This window comes from Chionomys nivalis, chromosome 4, assembly GCF_950005125.1.
Source record: "Chionomys nivalis chromosome 4, mChiNiv1.1, whole genome shotgun sequence".
In the NCBI taxonomy this organism is placed as follows: Eukaryota; Metazoa; Chordata; class Mammalia; order Rodentia; family Cricetidae; genus Chionomys; species Chionomys nivalis.
The window spans coordinates 97,401,754-97,415,709 of record NC_080089.1 but is presented as its reverse complement, the minus strand read 5'-3'; the positions used below and the strand labels follow the sequence as shown (position 1 = coordinate 97,415,709).

The 13,956-nt window shown below is 35.5% G+C and overlaps 1 protein-coding gene across 1 annotated transcript in view; it reads right to left on the bottom strand.

Annotated features, from left to right (window-relative positions):
• The window catches only part of Stag1 (STAG1 cohesin complex component), a 327,633-nt gene that overhangs the window by 39,852 nt on the left and 273,825 nt on the right, over positions 1 to 13,956 (bottom strand). The window contains exon 22 of the mRNA XM_057766709.1: positions 6,483 to 6,563. Coding sequence (XP_057622692.1) covers positions 6,483 to 6,563 — 81 coding nt within the window. The remainder of the gene's footprint in view (positions 1 to 6,482; positions 6,564 to 13,956) is intronic.

Sequence of the window (13,956 nt, the reverse complement as noted above, 5' to 3'; positions counted from 1 at the left end):
TTTTGGGGCTAAGCTAGCCGGGTGGCCGGATGAACAAGCAGCCCCTCTCCTACAATAGACTGGCATCCAATGTGTGGCCTGATATTGGGCACTACCTTGCAACCCCTCTCCATGCAACAAGCGGTGAGTACACAAGACTCAGCCCATAATTATATGTTGTCCAAAGAGGAGAGGGAGACTCTAAGGCCCCAACTTCTGAGGAGTGATAGCCAACTAATAGCTGCTGGGGTGAGGGACAGATACTTTCAACTTACAATTGCTCAAATAAATAAGTTTCTACCCACACACATGCAGGCAACTCTAACTGAATACAACGAGCTACAAAAAAGGAAGACCAAAGTCGAAAGAAACAACAGTACTAGTGGCAACAATAATTCTCCCTAAACCCCTCAAAAGTGTGAGAACTTTTTGGGAAGGAGGGTTTTCATACGAGGAGGAGGGAAGAAGAAAAGAACAACAGGGATGGATTCTGGTCAAAAAGTATTTAATACATATATATATGAAACCGTGAAAGAATAAACATCTTCTATAAACGTCTTTTAAAGATGACTTGATTTCTTTGATTTTTATCCTAAAAGAAGTTTGAAAACAGTAGAAATCAAGTTACTTTGAGACAAGTGTCTAATTTTTTGGTTCAAACTAGTTTTCAACTTATGATCCTCCTGCTTCTGCTTCACTAAAGACAATTGTTACCATACCTGGAAGCATTTCTTTTTTTCTTGAGACAGGGTTTCACATAGCCCAGGCTAAGCTCAAACTTGCTATGTGGGTGTAGATGACCTTAAGCTCCTGGTGGTCCAGCTTTTCCCTACTGACAGCTGGAATGCATCATTAGACCTTGTTTATGTGGTTCTATTGATCGAACTCAGGCCTTCATGCAAGCTAGGCAAACACTCAAGCAACTGAACTACAAACACAGTCCTCTGCAATATTGCTCTTTCATTTTAAGATCTGCTTATTTTTATTTTATGTGTATGGTGTTTTGCCTGCATTATGTCTGTGTGAAGCATGCGTGAGTGCATGCAGAGACCATAGGAGAATGTCAGATCCTCTAGGACTGGAATGACAACAGTTGTTAGCTTTCACATTAGCTGTCAAGTGGGAAATTGTACATGGGTTCTCTGGAACACCCAGTGCTCTTAACCACTGAGCCATCTCCCCATCACACTAGTAACATTTTTTTCTTTCCTCCCCAGTTTTCTTTCTGAGATTTATCTAGACCTGCCTCTCAAGTGATGAGAAGAAACGTGTGTACTACCACACCCTGCAACAATAATTCATAATTTAAAAAAGTACTAATTGAAAAGAATTAGGGATCTACATGAGATTAAAACATACTAGAATTCTAGACACACACACACACACAAAGTTTAGTCACTTTTTTTTTCGAATGGGCTCTGTTTGCTCCTTTAAGAGAGGTCTTCATGATTCAGCATTAGTAGCAAACAAAACAAAACAAACCAACAAAGAAAAAATCAACCTCCCAGTTTTGAAATGGTAGCTTCCTGGTTCGTGCTGCCAGCATGAAGTCTGGTTCTTTCGGAAGACTGAGCATTTAAATGGGGTTTTGAGCAGCGTGTTACAAACTGCTTAATGGTGCCACTTAGACCTGTGGTGGTATGCATGCCTCTGCCATGTTGGACTGGGCAGAGCCAAAAGGCAAAGCAGCCTTAGTCCTAGCCACATCCACTTAGCATTTAAAAAAAAAAAAAAAAAGTACTTTTGGTCAGGAAATAATTACAGACACACAATAAAGACAGATTCATTAAAAAAAAAAAGACCTCTAAATGTGTCACAGTGTTGGATAAATGTACATTGGCTTGGGAGAAAAAAAAGAAAATATAGACATGTAAAAAAAGAAGAAAATGGCTCAAAAAAAGGTAAAGTCTTTAAAGAGATGGAGTACAGACAGTCATAGATTAAAAGCAGTAAAAAAAAAAAAAGAATAAGCCACATAAAGATGGAATATACACAGACAGTCTGGATTATGTATACCATGTGTTTTCTTTAAATTATTTGACTGTGAAGGAGCTAAGTACAGAGAGACATTTCATTGTATGGGCTACTAAACTAAACCAACATATCTTAGCTTCAAAATTTGGGTCTAAGGATATGTTGCTTTGGAAAAGAGATTCTTCTTTTGTTTCCACAGAGGATGAGAACCTGTGGATTACTTCCAGACTAATGTGGTTTGATGGACCAAGATCCCCTAAAAGGTCGCTCAACAAAAAGCAGGAAGCAGTTTGGAGAGAACTATGCCAAAATTCCCTAAATGATTGTTTATAAATATTTGTTTACATTTAAAGGGGGCTATGCTATAGAGATTTGCATTGGTATAGATGTTGGTTTATTGATAGAAATTTAATATCAATTTTGTTATACTGTGTATCTGTATTTCTGCTCTTGATTAAGGTATTGTGTTTGCACAGCTCATTTAAAAATGTAATGTATAATTAAGAAAAACAGGTTAATAGATAGCCATCCATAATAGTCAAGCTTTTAGTCATGTTAGTTAGGTTTTCCAGATATATAAAGATGTATTTCAGTTGGATAGGTATTCTTCAAACCTTTCAAAGACTACAGAACATGGCATTTACAATGTTTCAAGAGCTTAAGAATTTTTATGACAATGAGACATAGGAAGATGGGCTTTGAAGAGGCTCCTTATAGAGTTTGTTAGGCATTTGGACAAGAAACTGCTCTTCCTTGAACTGTTTGACTGTACTTACAGGACTGACAGAAAAATGACTGTTGAAGCTGCCTAAAGAAGGCAAAACAGTCCTTTGAGGTTCAAGAGTCTGCCAAACATTCTGCAGGACACAGAAGAAAGTTACTGACAAACTGCCAATACAGGTGGTACTGTCTTTGAAATTTCCTGCTTCATGGGAAAGTCTGTCAGATACTGTGGGCCAGTAGACTGAAGATGGGTGCCCACAATGTTACAGAAGACAGTCCTGGCAGTAAGGTGCCTCTGTCAATTCTAGAGTTTTGGAAGTTGCTTACAATGAACTTCCTCCTGTTAACTCAGGCAATATCATATCCTTCTGTGGTCTTTGATGGAGTTGAAGAATAGATAGTTGTAGTTATAGTTTTCCTTAGTTATGATAAAAGATAAAGTAGATATAAATATTGTAACTATAATTCTTGTTGATACCTGTTTTGCTATATGTAATTTTTACTATATTAAAGTTAAAAGCTTATTTTTATTTAAACAGAAAAGGGGAGGTGATGTATGCTGTGAATATGCTTTATTGCCATTGGTTAATAAAGAAGCTGCTTTTGGACAATGGATTAACAGAGTAAAGACAGGTTGAAAGAGATATATATAGAGAGAGTAGACAGAGTCAGGGAGAGGCCATGTAGTCTCCACCAGTGACAGATGCACTGGAACCTTGCTGGTAAGTCACAGCCACATGGCCATACACAGATTAATAGAAATGGGTTAACCAAAGATATGAGCTAGCTAGCAATACGCTTAAGTCATTGGCCAAGCAGTACTGTTAATTAATACTGTTTCTGTGTGACTGTTTTGGGTCAGGGCAGCCAGGAACGAACTAACAAACAGCCTCCCACCAACATGGTTAAAAAAGTATTTTTAAAAGTACTAAAAGAGAAATATCAAAACATCTACAATGGTTATCCACAGCTGGTAATATCTGGCAGATTTTTATAATTAGCTTAAATCAAAGAAATATATTAAAGTCAAAATGAATAAAAAGAATTCACTATTAAAAAATGAACTCTTTGAGATTTTAAATAAATTTCTGTAAACAATTAATGACCAGGGAAACAAACAGTGGTCAGCTGACCCATTTCCTTACTACTAGTCAAATAATCTAGTCTATCATAGCATTCGTTTTTTTTTTTTTTTTTTTTTTCGAGACAAGGTTTCTCTGTGGTTTTGGAGCCTGTCCTGGAACTAGCTCTTGTAGACCAGGCTGGTCTCGAACTCACAGAGATCTGCCTGCCTCTGCCTCCCGAGTGCTGGGATTAAAGGCGTGCGCCACCACCGCCCAGCTATAGCATTCGTTTTTCAAAAAACAAACACACTTCATGTAATGGATTGAGATGGTTTCTAAATGACAACACTAAAATGCTGAGTTAATATTACAAATAAAAAACTCTGATTTATTTGAATTTTATGTATATGATTGTTTTGATTGCGTCCATGTGTGTGTAATACATGTGTGTACTACATGTACACTGTGCCACAAGAGGGCACTGGATACTGAAGTTAAAGATGGTTGTGCGCTGCCATGTAGGTAGTGGGAAAAGAAGTAGGTCCTCTGCAAGAACCAAGAACAGCAACTGCTCTTAACTGCTAGCCCATCTCTCCAGAACCACAATAGGCATTTATAACTTTATCAATATATACACTTTAGGAAAGAAAGAGGAAAAAAGAGAGTGTTTAACTGCATCACTATTATGTCTTCTGCATATTTCAAGTAATACTACAAATGAGATATATAAAATATTAACTTCTTAGTTACATCCTTAGGCATATAGAATGATGAACAAATCCTAGTTATGTGCTATTTCTAGTCTATAAGTAATCAACTAACAAATATTGCCATTTTGTGATCTTTGAGGAGTTGACTAATGTTCATGGGAAATTTTGTGAAAATAAAAACCACATAATTGTTATAGTAAAAACTTAATATAAGATAGTAAAGAGTAGTAACAAAATACTAGGTTGAGATTAAAATGGATTATGCTCAAAGTCTGTGATTTTAGGCAAGGCTCAGTCTCTGTGACAGTGGTTCTATCCCCGTAAAACAGGATTTAGATAAGGCCTACTGTACAGGATAACCTTGAAGATTTCATTAGAGCATTCATTTTCATGTGACTGATCATAAGACAGCAACAACAACAATCTTCCTTCTGTGCTTCATCTAAATTGAACAGATTTAATTAAAAGACATAAGTCTCTTTAGAGTTCTAACAGTATACTTAACAGCATGTTAGTAAAGCAAATACAACACTGGACAATTTAAACATTTTTCAAGGATTCAGATCATTTCAACAATTACATGATGTAAGACGAACTGAAATCAGAGATTACTATGGAGAACTACAATGCTTTTGTTCTAACAGTTGAAAAACAATTTTTTCTAAGTAAAGAATTATATGTAGGTGTGTGTGTGTGTATAGAGGGCAGTGCCAAATATCTCCAGGGATCTCCTGGAGCTGGAATTATATATGATTGTGAGGCGTATGACATGTGTGATGGGAAACAAACTCAAGCCCTCTGAAAATCAGCAAGTGCTCTTAACTACTGAGGCATCTCTCCAACCTCCAACTTATTTTTTGTGTGTGATAAAATTATGTAAAATAACAACAACAATCACTCAAACAGCATTACAAAAAGTATAATGTAAATCTTTTCTTATGCCTGTTCCCATATAAATTCTATTTCCTAAGGGTAACTACTATTAAGATCTTATGATGAGGATATATGTACATCTTACTAGTTTTACTTGGTTCTTTAAACATTTGTCTTTCATTTATATGTTCAAATTTCCTTCATTTGAAAATCTTATGTCATACAGATTTAGTTTTTTTCTTTTTGTTCTAAAATTGTATTTTCTAAAAAATCCTTTAAGCCATGTGCTTTCAGAAGATTGAGATTTGACTGTTAGGTGTTTGGGGAAATCACCACAGAACTCTTAAAACCTGAACATGACTTTCCACTGAAATAGGATTCTTTGTGAAAACTAGTTCATGGTTCTAAGTCCAATCAGAGACATTCTTCCCTTTAACAAATGACAAATTTTAAGATAGGTTTTCTGTTTTTTTTTTTTTTTTGGGGGGGGGGAGGGGTTGTTGTTTTTAAGACCTCAGTATGAATGGAGCTGGTGTCCTTTTATTTCTATCTATCACTGAATCAGAGCTATCTCTTCAGAATGTTGAGTTTATTGGAGAGATATTAGACTTAAGACCTTGGATTAGAAGTGACCATCAATATGAAGGGACTTTAGTATTTTATTTTCTCTTAAAAAAGTCAAGGTTCACTATTAAAATAGAGTATTGTTGTACTTAATTTTCTATCCCGTGTTTTCTATTAAGTTTCACATGATTAGGGATCCAGGATTATTAAGTTATTTTTAGCTTATGTCGGGTACACTGTCCCAAAATCAAAAACTGCGTATTGTCAGACTCACTGTTCCCCTTTTTCTCACATTATTTTGTCTGAAAGACCTTTGGTTTCTAGCACCATTCTGTCTCCTTTTAAATAGAAAAGAAATAGTGCTGTTTTTTCTTAGAAATATTTTCATTTTGTGTATTATTTAAATATGTGTACACATGTGAAAATATGATTTGCATCTACTAGTAGAAGACTACCACACATCCATAAAACAAAAACTTATTAACATTAAACTATCATTTTACAAATATAAAAACTTATGTAACTTCTAAGATATTAAATGAGTTTAGTATGGTTATTTTCATAAAACCTTCTGCCTACAGAAGTTCTTACTTACTTTGGAAGGGGAACCGTCAGTAATTTTCACCAGCTGCCAAAGAATCGAGTAATGGGAACACTGCAGTGCTTGTACGACTATCTGTATCAAATGAAAATCAAAACTTTAATGAAAAAATTTAAATAAGAGACAATTTGTTTGCACAGTACTAGGTAAATAATACTTACAGGTTTCATTTCATAATAAAGTTTTAAATCTAAATTTTTATAGCATTAGGATTGGTTAAAAATCATAAACCAACAACTCAGAAAATAAAGAAAAAACAAAATTTGAGAATATAAAGGCAGATAATGCCGCTTTAGGCAATAATGTGCTGCCATGAATATTTTGCTGTTAAAAGATATTGATGAAACTATTTTATTCAAATTTATTATCTTATTTTAAAGCAAGATATACTCATATCAAAATCGCATAAACAAAACATTATGCTTAATGAACCAAAGTAAAGCAAAAATACCTATAATAGCTACCACTTTATGTCATGAAAGAACATTGCTGGTGTCCATGCCAGCATCATTTCTTTCTTCTTCTAAAATTAACAGTGACCCATGATAACAGCTATATTTCCATTATTTACTCTGCATCCTCAAAATTTACTATGACTTTCTATGAGAAATACATAAACAAAATAATGTAGTATGTATTACTTTGATTTTTTCATTTTCATTTATGTTAGAATTTATATCTGCTGTACCTATAAATTATTAAATTTTAGTACTGCAAAGTATTTAGAATATACCCCCAATTATTCTGTTACTGATACACTTTTAATGTTGAATTTTAAGTCACTATAAATAATTGGTATTAGCCATCTCATATATATCTTTTGGTACACTATGTACATGTTTTTCAAAGATTTTAGTGTTCAGAACCGCTTAACACTTTTAAAAGTTACTAAGGATGCTCACTCAGGCATAGTGGTCCATGTCTGTATCTAGCTTGTAGGGTTTCTAGAACAAGCTGCATGGCATAGCAAGTTCTAAGCCAGATTAAACTACAGAGCGAGGCTGTTACCAATCCAACCAAACAACTAATAAAGCAACCAATCCATGCCTAATTCTACTTAAGCTGCCCCCACCTTTTCTTTTTATATCAGTATCTAAATTCCCCCGTTTATGAAATATTTTGTTCAAGTCTTTGGTCTCGAGGTGATAAAATTCAAGGAAGTAAAACCAATCAAAAATCATTATATATATAAAGTTTCATTGGGGCAGACCCACACCCCATTTGAGCCTTAAACACAGGCTCTTACACATTTGAATTACACTGCCAGCAAGAAACAGGTTTTTTTAAAATTACATTTTAGTTTAAGCACATAGTATACCTTTATTGTAATTATGTGTATAATACTATTCCAATATTTTACCTATTAAATTTAGCTGGTGTTGGTATTGACACACAATAAACTTTAGTACCATAAAACAAATTACATGTAGATAATAAGTTCAAAGAAAAATCAAGTAGAAGGTTGGAGAAACTAACTGAATAAATGTAGTTCTGCTAATTTTACAGTACTAGGTTTCAGATTACATAAGCAAAGGGTATCATCATAAGCCTACATGGAAACTCAAAATAACTTATAAGAATTAAGAGGAACAAGTGTTGCTGCTTTTGATAAAATCACTAAAGAGACTATGCCATGGCTTTACTTAAAGAAAAGTTGATTGCCGGGCGGTGGTGGCGCACGCCTTTAATCCCAGCACTTGGGAGGCAGAGGCAGGCGGATCTCTGGGAGTTCGAGGTCTACAAGAGCTAGTTCCGGGACGGGCACCAAAGCTACAGAGAAACCCTGTCTCAAAAAACAAAAAACAAAACAAACAAACAAACAAAAAAACAAAAAAAGAGAAAAGTTGATTTATGTTAAAATGCAGAAAAAGGATTCCTAAAATAATGTCAATATAAAAGCATTAGTGCATAAAACCATTTGGTATATGCATGCTCACTGATAGAATACCTGGTAGTCCTGAGATACTTCTGAGTTAATTCCAACTTAATTATTATCAAGTACACTTGCGAGAAGGTTTGTGGAAGGAAAAGAGTGACATACTTTCCTTGAGGTAAGATGCCATGCTGCTTACTTAGTGCTACAGAGTTGGCTGAGTACACAAAGCCCTGGGTTTGATTAAGCAAGCAAATTAAACTCTTTAATTTGAAAAAAGATGTACTGCTAAACTATTATAACCAGATATTCAAATCAATAGTAAATAGTAGAAAATGGAGATATAGAAATAATTAATGTTCAAGAATTGCTTTGTTTATATCATTTATCTGAATCCACACAAACACAAATTCTTTCCCTATTACTATTCACACCAGCAGCTTCTCAAAATATTTTTTGAGAGTCTCACAGAAGCTTCTTGGTGGTGGGTATGTGGAAAGCCAGATTCCAAACAGCCTTTTCATTTTAATGTTCCACATATTGGTGTTCTTCAAAAGTTTACTTTAAAAAAGATCCTACTATATTGTTTTACAATAAAAAAAACTAGCTGTCATTGACTGGGAGACATTTTTCTTGGTCAGTGTTATAATTATATAACAATACTATAACAATATAGATAACCCATGTAACTAAATAGTCATTTTGGTATTTTATCTTCTATACAAAAACATTGTCTTAACTTGTCTAGAAGTCATTTATCCTGTGATATCATGTCTGTGGAGCAAAGATGAAGTAAAACCAACAATAAAATAAAAACTAAACAAATGAAAAGTTTTTTTCTATGTGCCTCAATTTTCTCTTTTCTTCATTGACATTATCTTGATGGAAGAAGAAACTCCAAGTAAGTATTAAAGATTTTATTTCAGTTAATCCCAGCACTTGGGAGGCAGAGGCAGGCGGATCTCTGTGAGTTCGAGACCAGCCTGGTCTACAAGAGCTAGTTCCAGGACAGGCTCCAAAACCACAGAGAAACCCTGTCTCGAAAAACCAAAAAAAAAAAAAAAAAAAAAAAAAACCAAAAAAAACCCAAACAAACAAACAAAGATTTTATTTCAGTTCTCTCCTCTGTTCTCATATTTGCACAAAGCAGTGCTCTTCCTAAGAAGAAAACACTAATTTGCAACAAATATTTTTGGGTAAATTAAGCAGGAATGCCTTCAGTATCTTCTCTTAATCATATACTTGACATATACTGAAGCCCAGGAATGCTGCTCTCTGAACGACTGGGAGCTATGACACACTACACCTTAAATGTATTCTACAGTGCTGGAGTGACAGATACTCCCAGTATTAAAATTTTAAAAAATTGGGATTTTGGCTGGGCAATGGTGGTGCACGCCTTTAATCCCAACACTTGGGTGGCAGAGGCAGGCAGATCTCTGTAAATTCAAGGACAGTCTAGTCTACTAGAGTGACTTCTGGTATAGCTAAAGTTATACAGAGAAACCCTGTTTCAGGAAAAAACAAAAACAACTAAAGGAAAAAACTGTTAATAAAGCATTTTCTTAATCTCATAATGGTAATTATGGCTTTTAAATTTCTCATTAGCAAATTGAGTAAGTGAGAATCACTCAGCTTCCTACACATCAGGATAGGTTTTTTATTTTGTTTTTAAAGAAAGGTTCTCATATAGATCAGGATGAATTATATTTTGCTATGTAGCCAAGGATAGATAACCTTGAATTTTTGATCCTCCTGCCTATACCCCCCAAACACTGGGGTTATAGGCTAGTTTCCCCAATTTTGTTTTGATACAACATCTCTTAAAAATAAACTATTAGTGATGAAAATGAGGACAAGGGGACAAGCTTCTGGACTAATTAAATTTAGAAAAATTTAATTTGCATAGGAGGTGAAGCCTGAATCAAGAATACAGAATAAATCGGGAGGTGGTGGCACATGCCTTTAATCCCAGCTCTCAGAAAGTAGCCTGGAAAACTATGCCCACATCCCCCCCCCCCCCCGAAAAAAAAGGATTATGGATATTTATCTTTGTTTAGACTGTTGGTTACAAGATGCTATGGACAATGGTGTGGACAAAAAGCTAAAAAAAGAATATTAGATTCAGAGTTCTTAGTTTTGGGATAAAAAGGGGGGGGAGTGCTATGGGGCAATGGTCTTTTATCCTGTCACTTGTATTATTCTTAATAAAATGCTGATTGGCCAGTAGCCAGAAAGGAAGTAGAGGTGGGGCAATGAGAACAAAATTCTGGGAAAAGGAAAGGTCAGCTTTCAGTCTTCACCCAGACACAGAGGAAGCAAGATGAAAATGCCTCATTGATGAAAGGTACCAAACCATATGGCTAATACAGATAAGAATAATGGGCTAATATAAGTTATAAGTGTTATATAAAGCCTGAGCTAATAGGCCAACCAGTTTATAATTAATGTAGACCTCTGTGTGTTTCTTTGGGGCTTAACGGCTGTGGGACGGGATGGGACAGAAACCTCAGTCAACAAACGTGATCTACGGAGTGAGTACCAGGACAGGCTCCAAAAGCTACAGAAAAACCCTGTCTCGAAAACCAAAAACCAAAAAACAACAACAAAAATTTAGAGAAAAAGAGAAACAACAAAAGACAAAGGAAAGCATGAGAAAAGGCAATAAATTACAAATATATAAACTATCTGATCGATAAATATATAAACAATATAGAATATAGAATAGTAGCCATTTGGTCAATACCCAAGTGATATTCCATAGTAACCACTAAAATACCAAAATAAAAGGTTAGCAAATAGTATCTGAATACTTGGGAATTTTGAAATAGTTGTTTACTAAGGACCTTAGCTTTCTGCTAGACAGAAGAGCTTGAACACAAATACATTCTTGATTAAATTAAAAGATGAATAAGAACTGTAGTGATGAAGCGAGCAGGCCTGCTTTTCATCCCACCTGGCTCCTGCACAGCTCGCTTTACACCCGAAATAACAACACACAAACTGTATTCATTTAAACACTGCCTGGCCCATTAGCTCTAGCCTCTGGCTAACTCTCACATCTTGATTAACCCATTTCTAATAATCTGTGCAGCACCACGGGGTGGTGGCTTACCGGAAAGATTCTAACCTATGTCCATCTTGGGCCGGAGCTTCATAATAGCATCTGCCTGACTCTGCTTCTTTCTCCCACCATTCTGTTTAGTCTACTCCACCTATCTAAATCCTGCTCTATCAAAAAGCCAAGGCAGTCTCTTTATTTAACCAAAGAAAGTAACACATAGATGACCCTCCTACAAAGCACCAAAACTATAATATGATAATTGGTTTAACCATATGTTAGGGTGCAAAAAAGATGTTCACAAATTAGCTAGCAAGAGAAAGTAACACACACACACACACACACACACAAACCTTTTAGAAAAGCAAGCATCTACCTTGTTTCATTTTACTTTACTTTTAGTGCTGAATGAATAAATGCATCTTCCAGAACATACTAAGAACATGCTGTACTGTACCACTGGTTGTACCTTCTGGTATCAAAAAATAAAAATATACAACTAATCTTGGAATAATATAAAAACAGGTAAAGGAATCAAAATTTCAAAGTATAGGAATAGGCTGTCACAGCTAAGTACAGGCACAAACAGATTGATTAAGTAGAAACCAGATCACAGACTACCTTACAAGCAGTTGAATTTATGTCCTGTCTATTCTTAGGTCTCAGTTATGCCCCAGAGTAATTAATAGTAACCCTTTTTACTTTCAAAAGAATTGGGCAATAAAACTGTCATCTTAGTATGATAAGAAAAATCTGAAAGCTTTCTAAAAATGCTAGGAAACACACAAGAGACATTTGATAGAAGAGTGGCATCATTTCACGTTAAAAAATACATATAAATAGCAAAGATAGTCTTAATTGTAGATTAGCTTTTAAAAACATTTAAGTATATGTGTGTTTGCTTGCATATACACATCAAAACCATAGACATGTCAGGTGGGTGCCAGAAGAGGCCAAAAGTTGAGAGTCAAGTCCTCTGTAACTGATGTCATAAGGCACCACAGAGTACGGGGGACTGAACCCAGATCCTCTGTGCAAGAGCAGTAAGTACTCTAAACTTCTGGAGTCATCTTTCCAGCCTTGTTCATTAGACTTTTAATAATCCAAGATTTATTTATTTATAATATTTATTGACAGTCCTGGGGTTAAATTTAGGACCTCATGGAGACTGGGTAAGCACTACTCATGTTCCCAGTACCTTTTTTTTTTTTTTTTTGAGATAGGGTTTTATTAGCTGAGGCTTTGATTCTCCTCTTCTATCCACTTCCCAACCGCTGGAATTACAGGCATATACCATCATGCCAGACTTTGTTAGCTTTTAAATGAATATATGGCACTTTAAAAAATAGTAGCACTATAAAAGACAACAAAATTGAACCTATGAATAGATTTTTTTGTTTAAAGTCCATTAAAATTATGTTAATTACTCTACATTTACCTTACAGAAATTTTGCTTATTATTTATCTGCTGGTCAACCATTCTACTGTAATTCATGTATGCTATGCCCTTGGTCTGAAAAAGCATTTTTTAAAAATCACATACACATAAGATGACATATGTAATGTTGCTGCTTTTAAGATTTTTTTTATATTGGTGTTAGAATATATGTTTTTTCTAAATAATGTACTTCACTGTAGTCATATCCATAGGATTCATACATACAACTATTCATGTTCCATCAATTATTAAAAGAAAGTAAAATTAACTTAATGACATTTACTTTTATAAATTTTATTTTGTGCTGGGCGGTGGTGGCGCACACCTTTAATCCCAGCACTTGGGAGGCAGAGGTAGGCGGATCTCTGTGAGTTTGAGACCAGCCTGGTCTACAAGAGCTAGTTCCAGGACAGGCTCCAAAGCCACAGAGAAACCCTATCTCGAAAAACCAAAAAAAAAAAAAAAAAAAAATTTATTTTGTGTGTATGGCTACTTTGTCCACATGCATGTCTGTACACTGGTGTCCACTAATGCCAGAAGAAGGTGTCTGATCTCTTGGAACTAGAGTTACAGATGGCTGTGATCTGCCATGTGGTTATTGGGAATTGAACCTGAGTAGAGCAATTAGGAAGAGTAGCCAGGGCTCTTATCAACTGGGCCCACTGTCTAGCCTCCACTGACACTTTAAACTTTTAACTTTTGGCAATCATTATCATTATATAACTTGGAGCTTTGGGCTAAAGGTCTGACCTGTGAGACTAAGAACTGTAACTTTCCGATGGCTTCTGGTTCTGCACTTTTTAAAAAAAGATTGATTGATTGATTGATTATGTATACAGTGTTCTGTTTGTCTGTGTGCTTGCTGGCCAGAAGAGGGCACCAGATCTCATTACAGATGGCTGTGAGCCACCATGTGGTTGCTGGGAATTGAGCTCAGGACCTCTGGAAGAGCAGTCAGTGCTCTTAACCTCTGAGCCATCTCTCCAGCCCCTGGTTCTGCATTTTTAATCCTACTCCCCTCCCCCTGCTTTTATTTTTTGAGACAGGATTTCTCTTCGTAGCTTTGGAGCCTGTCCTGGAACTCGCTCTGTATACC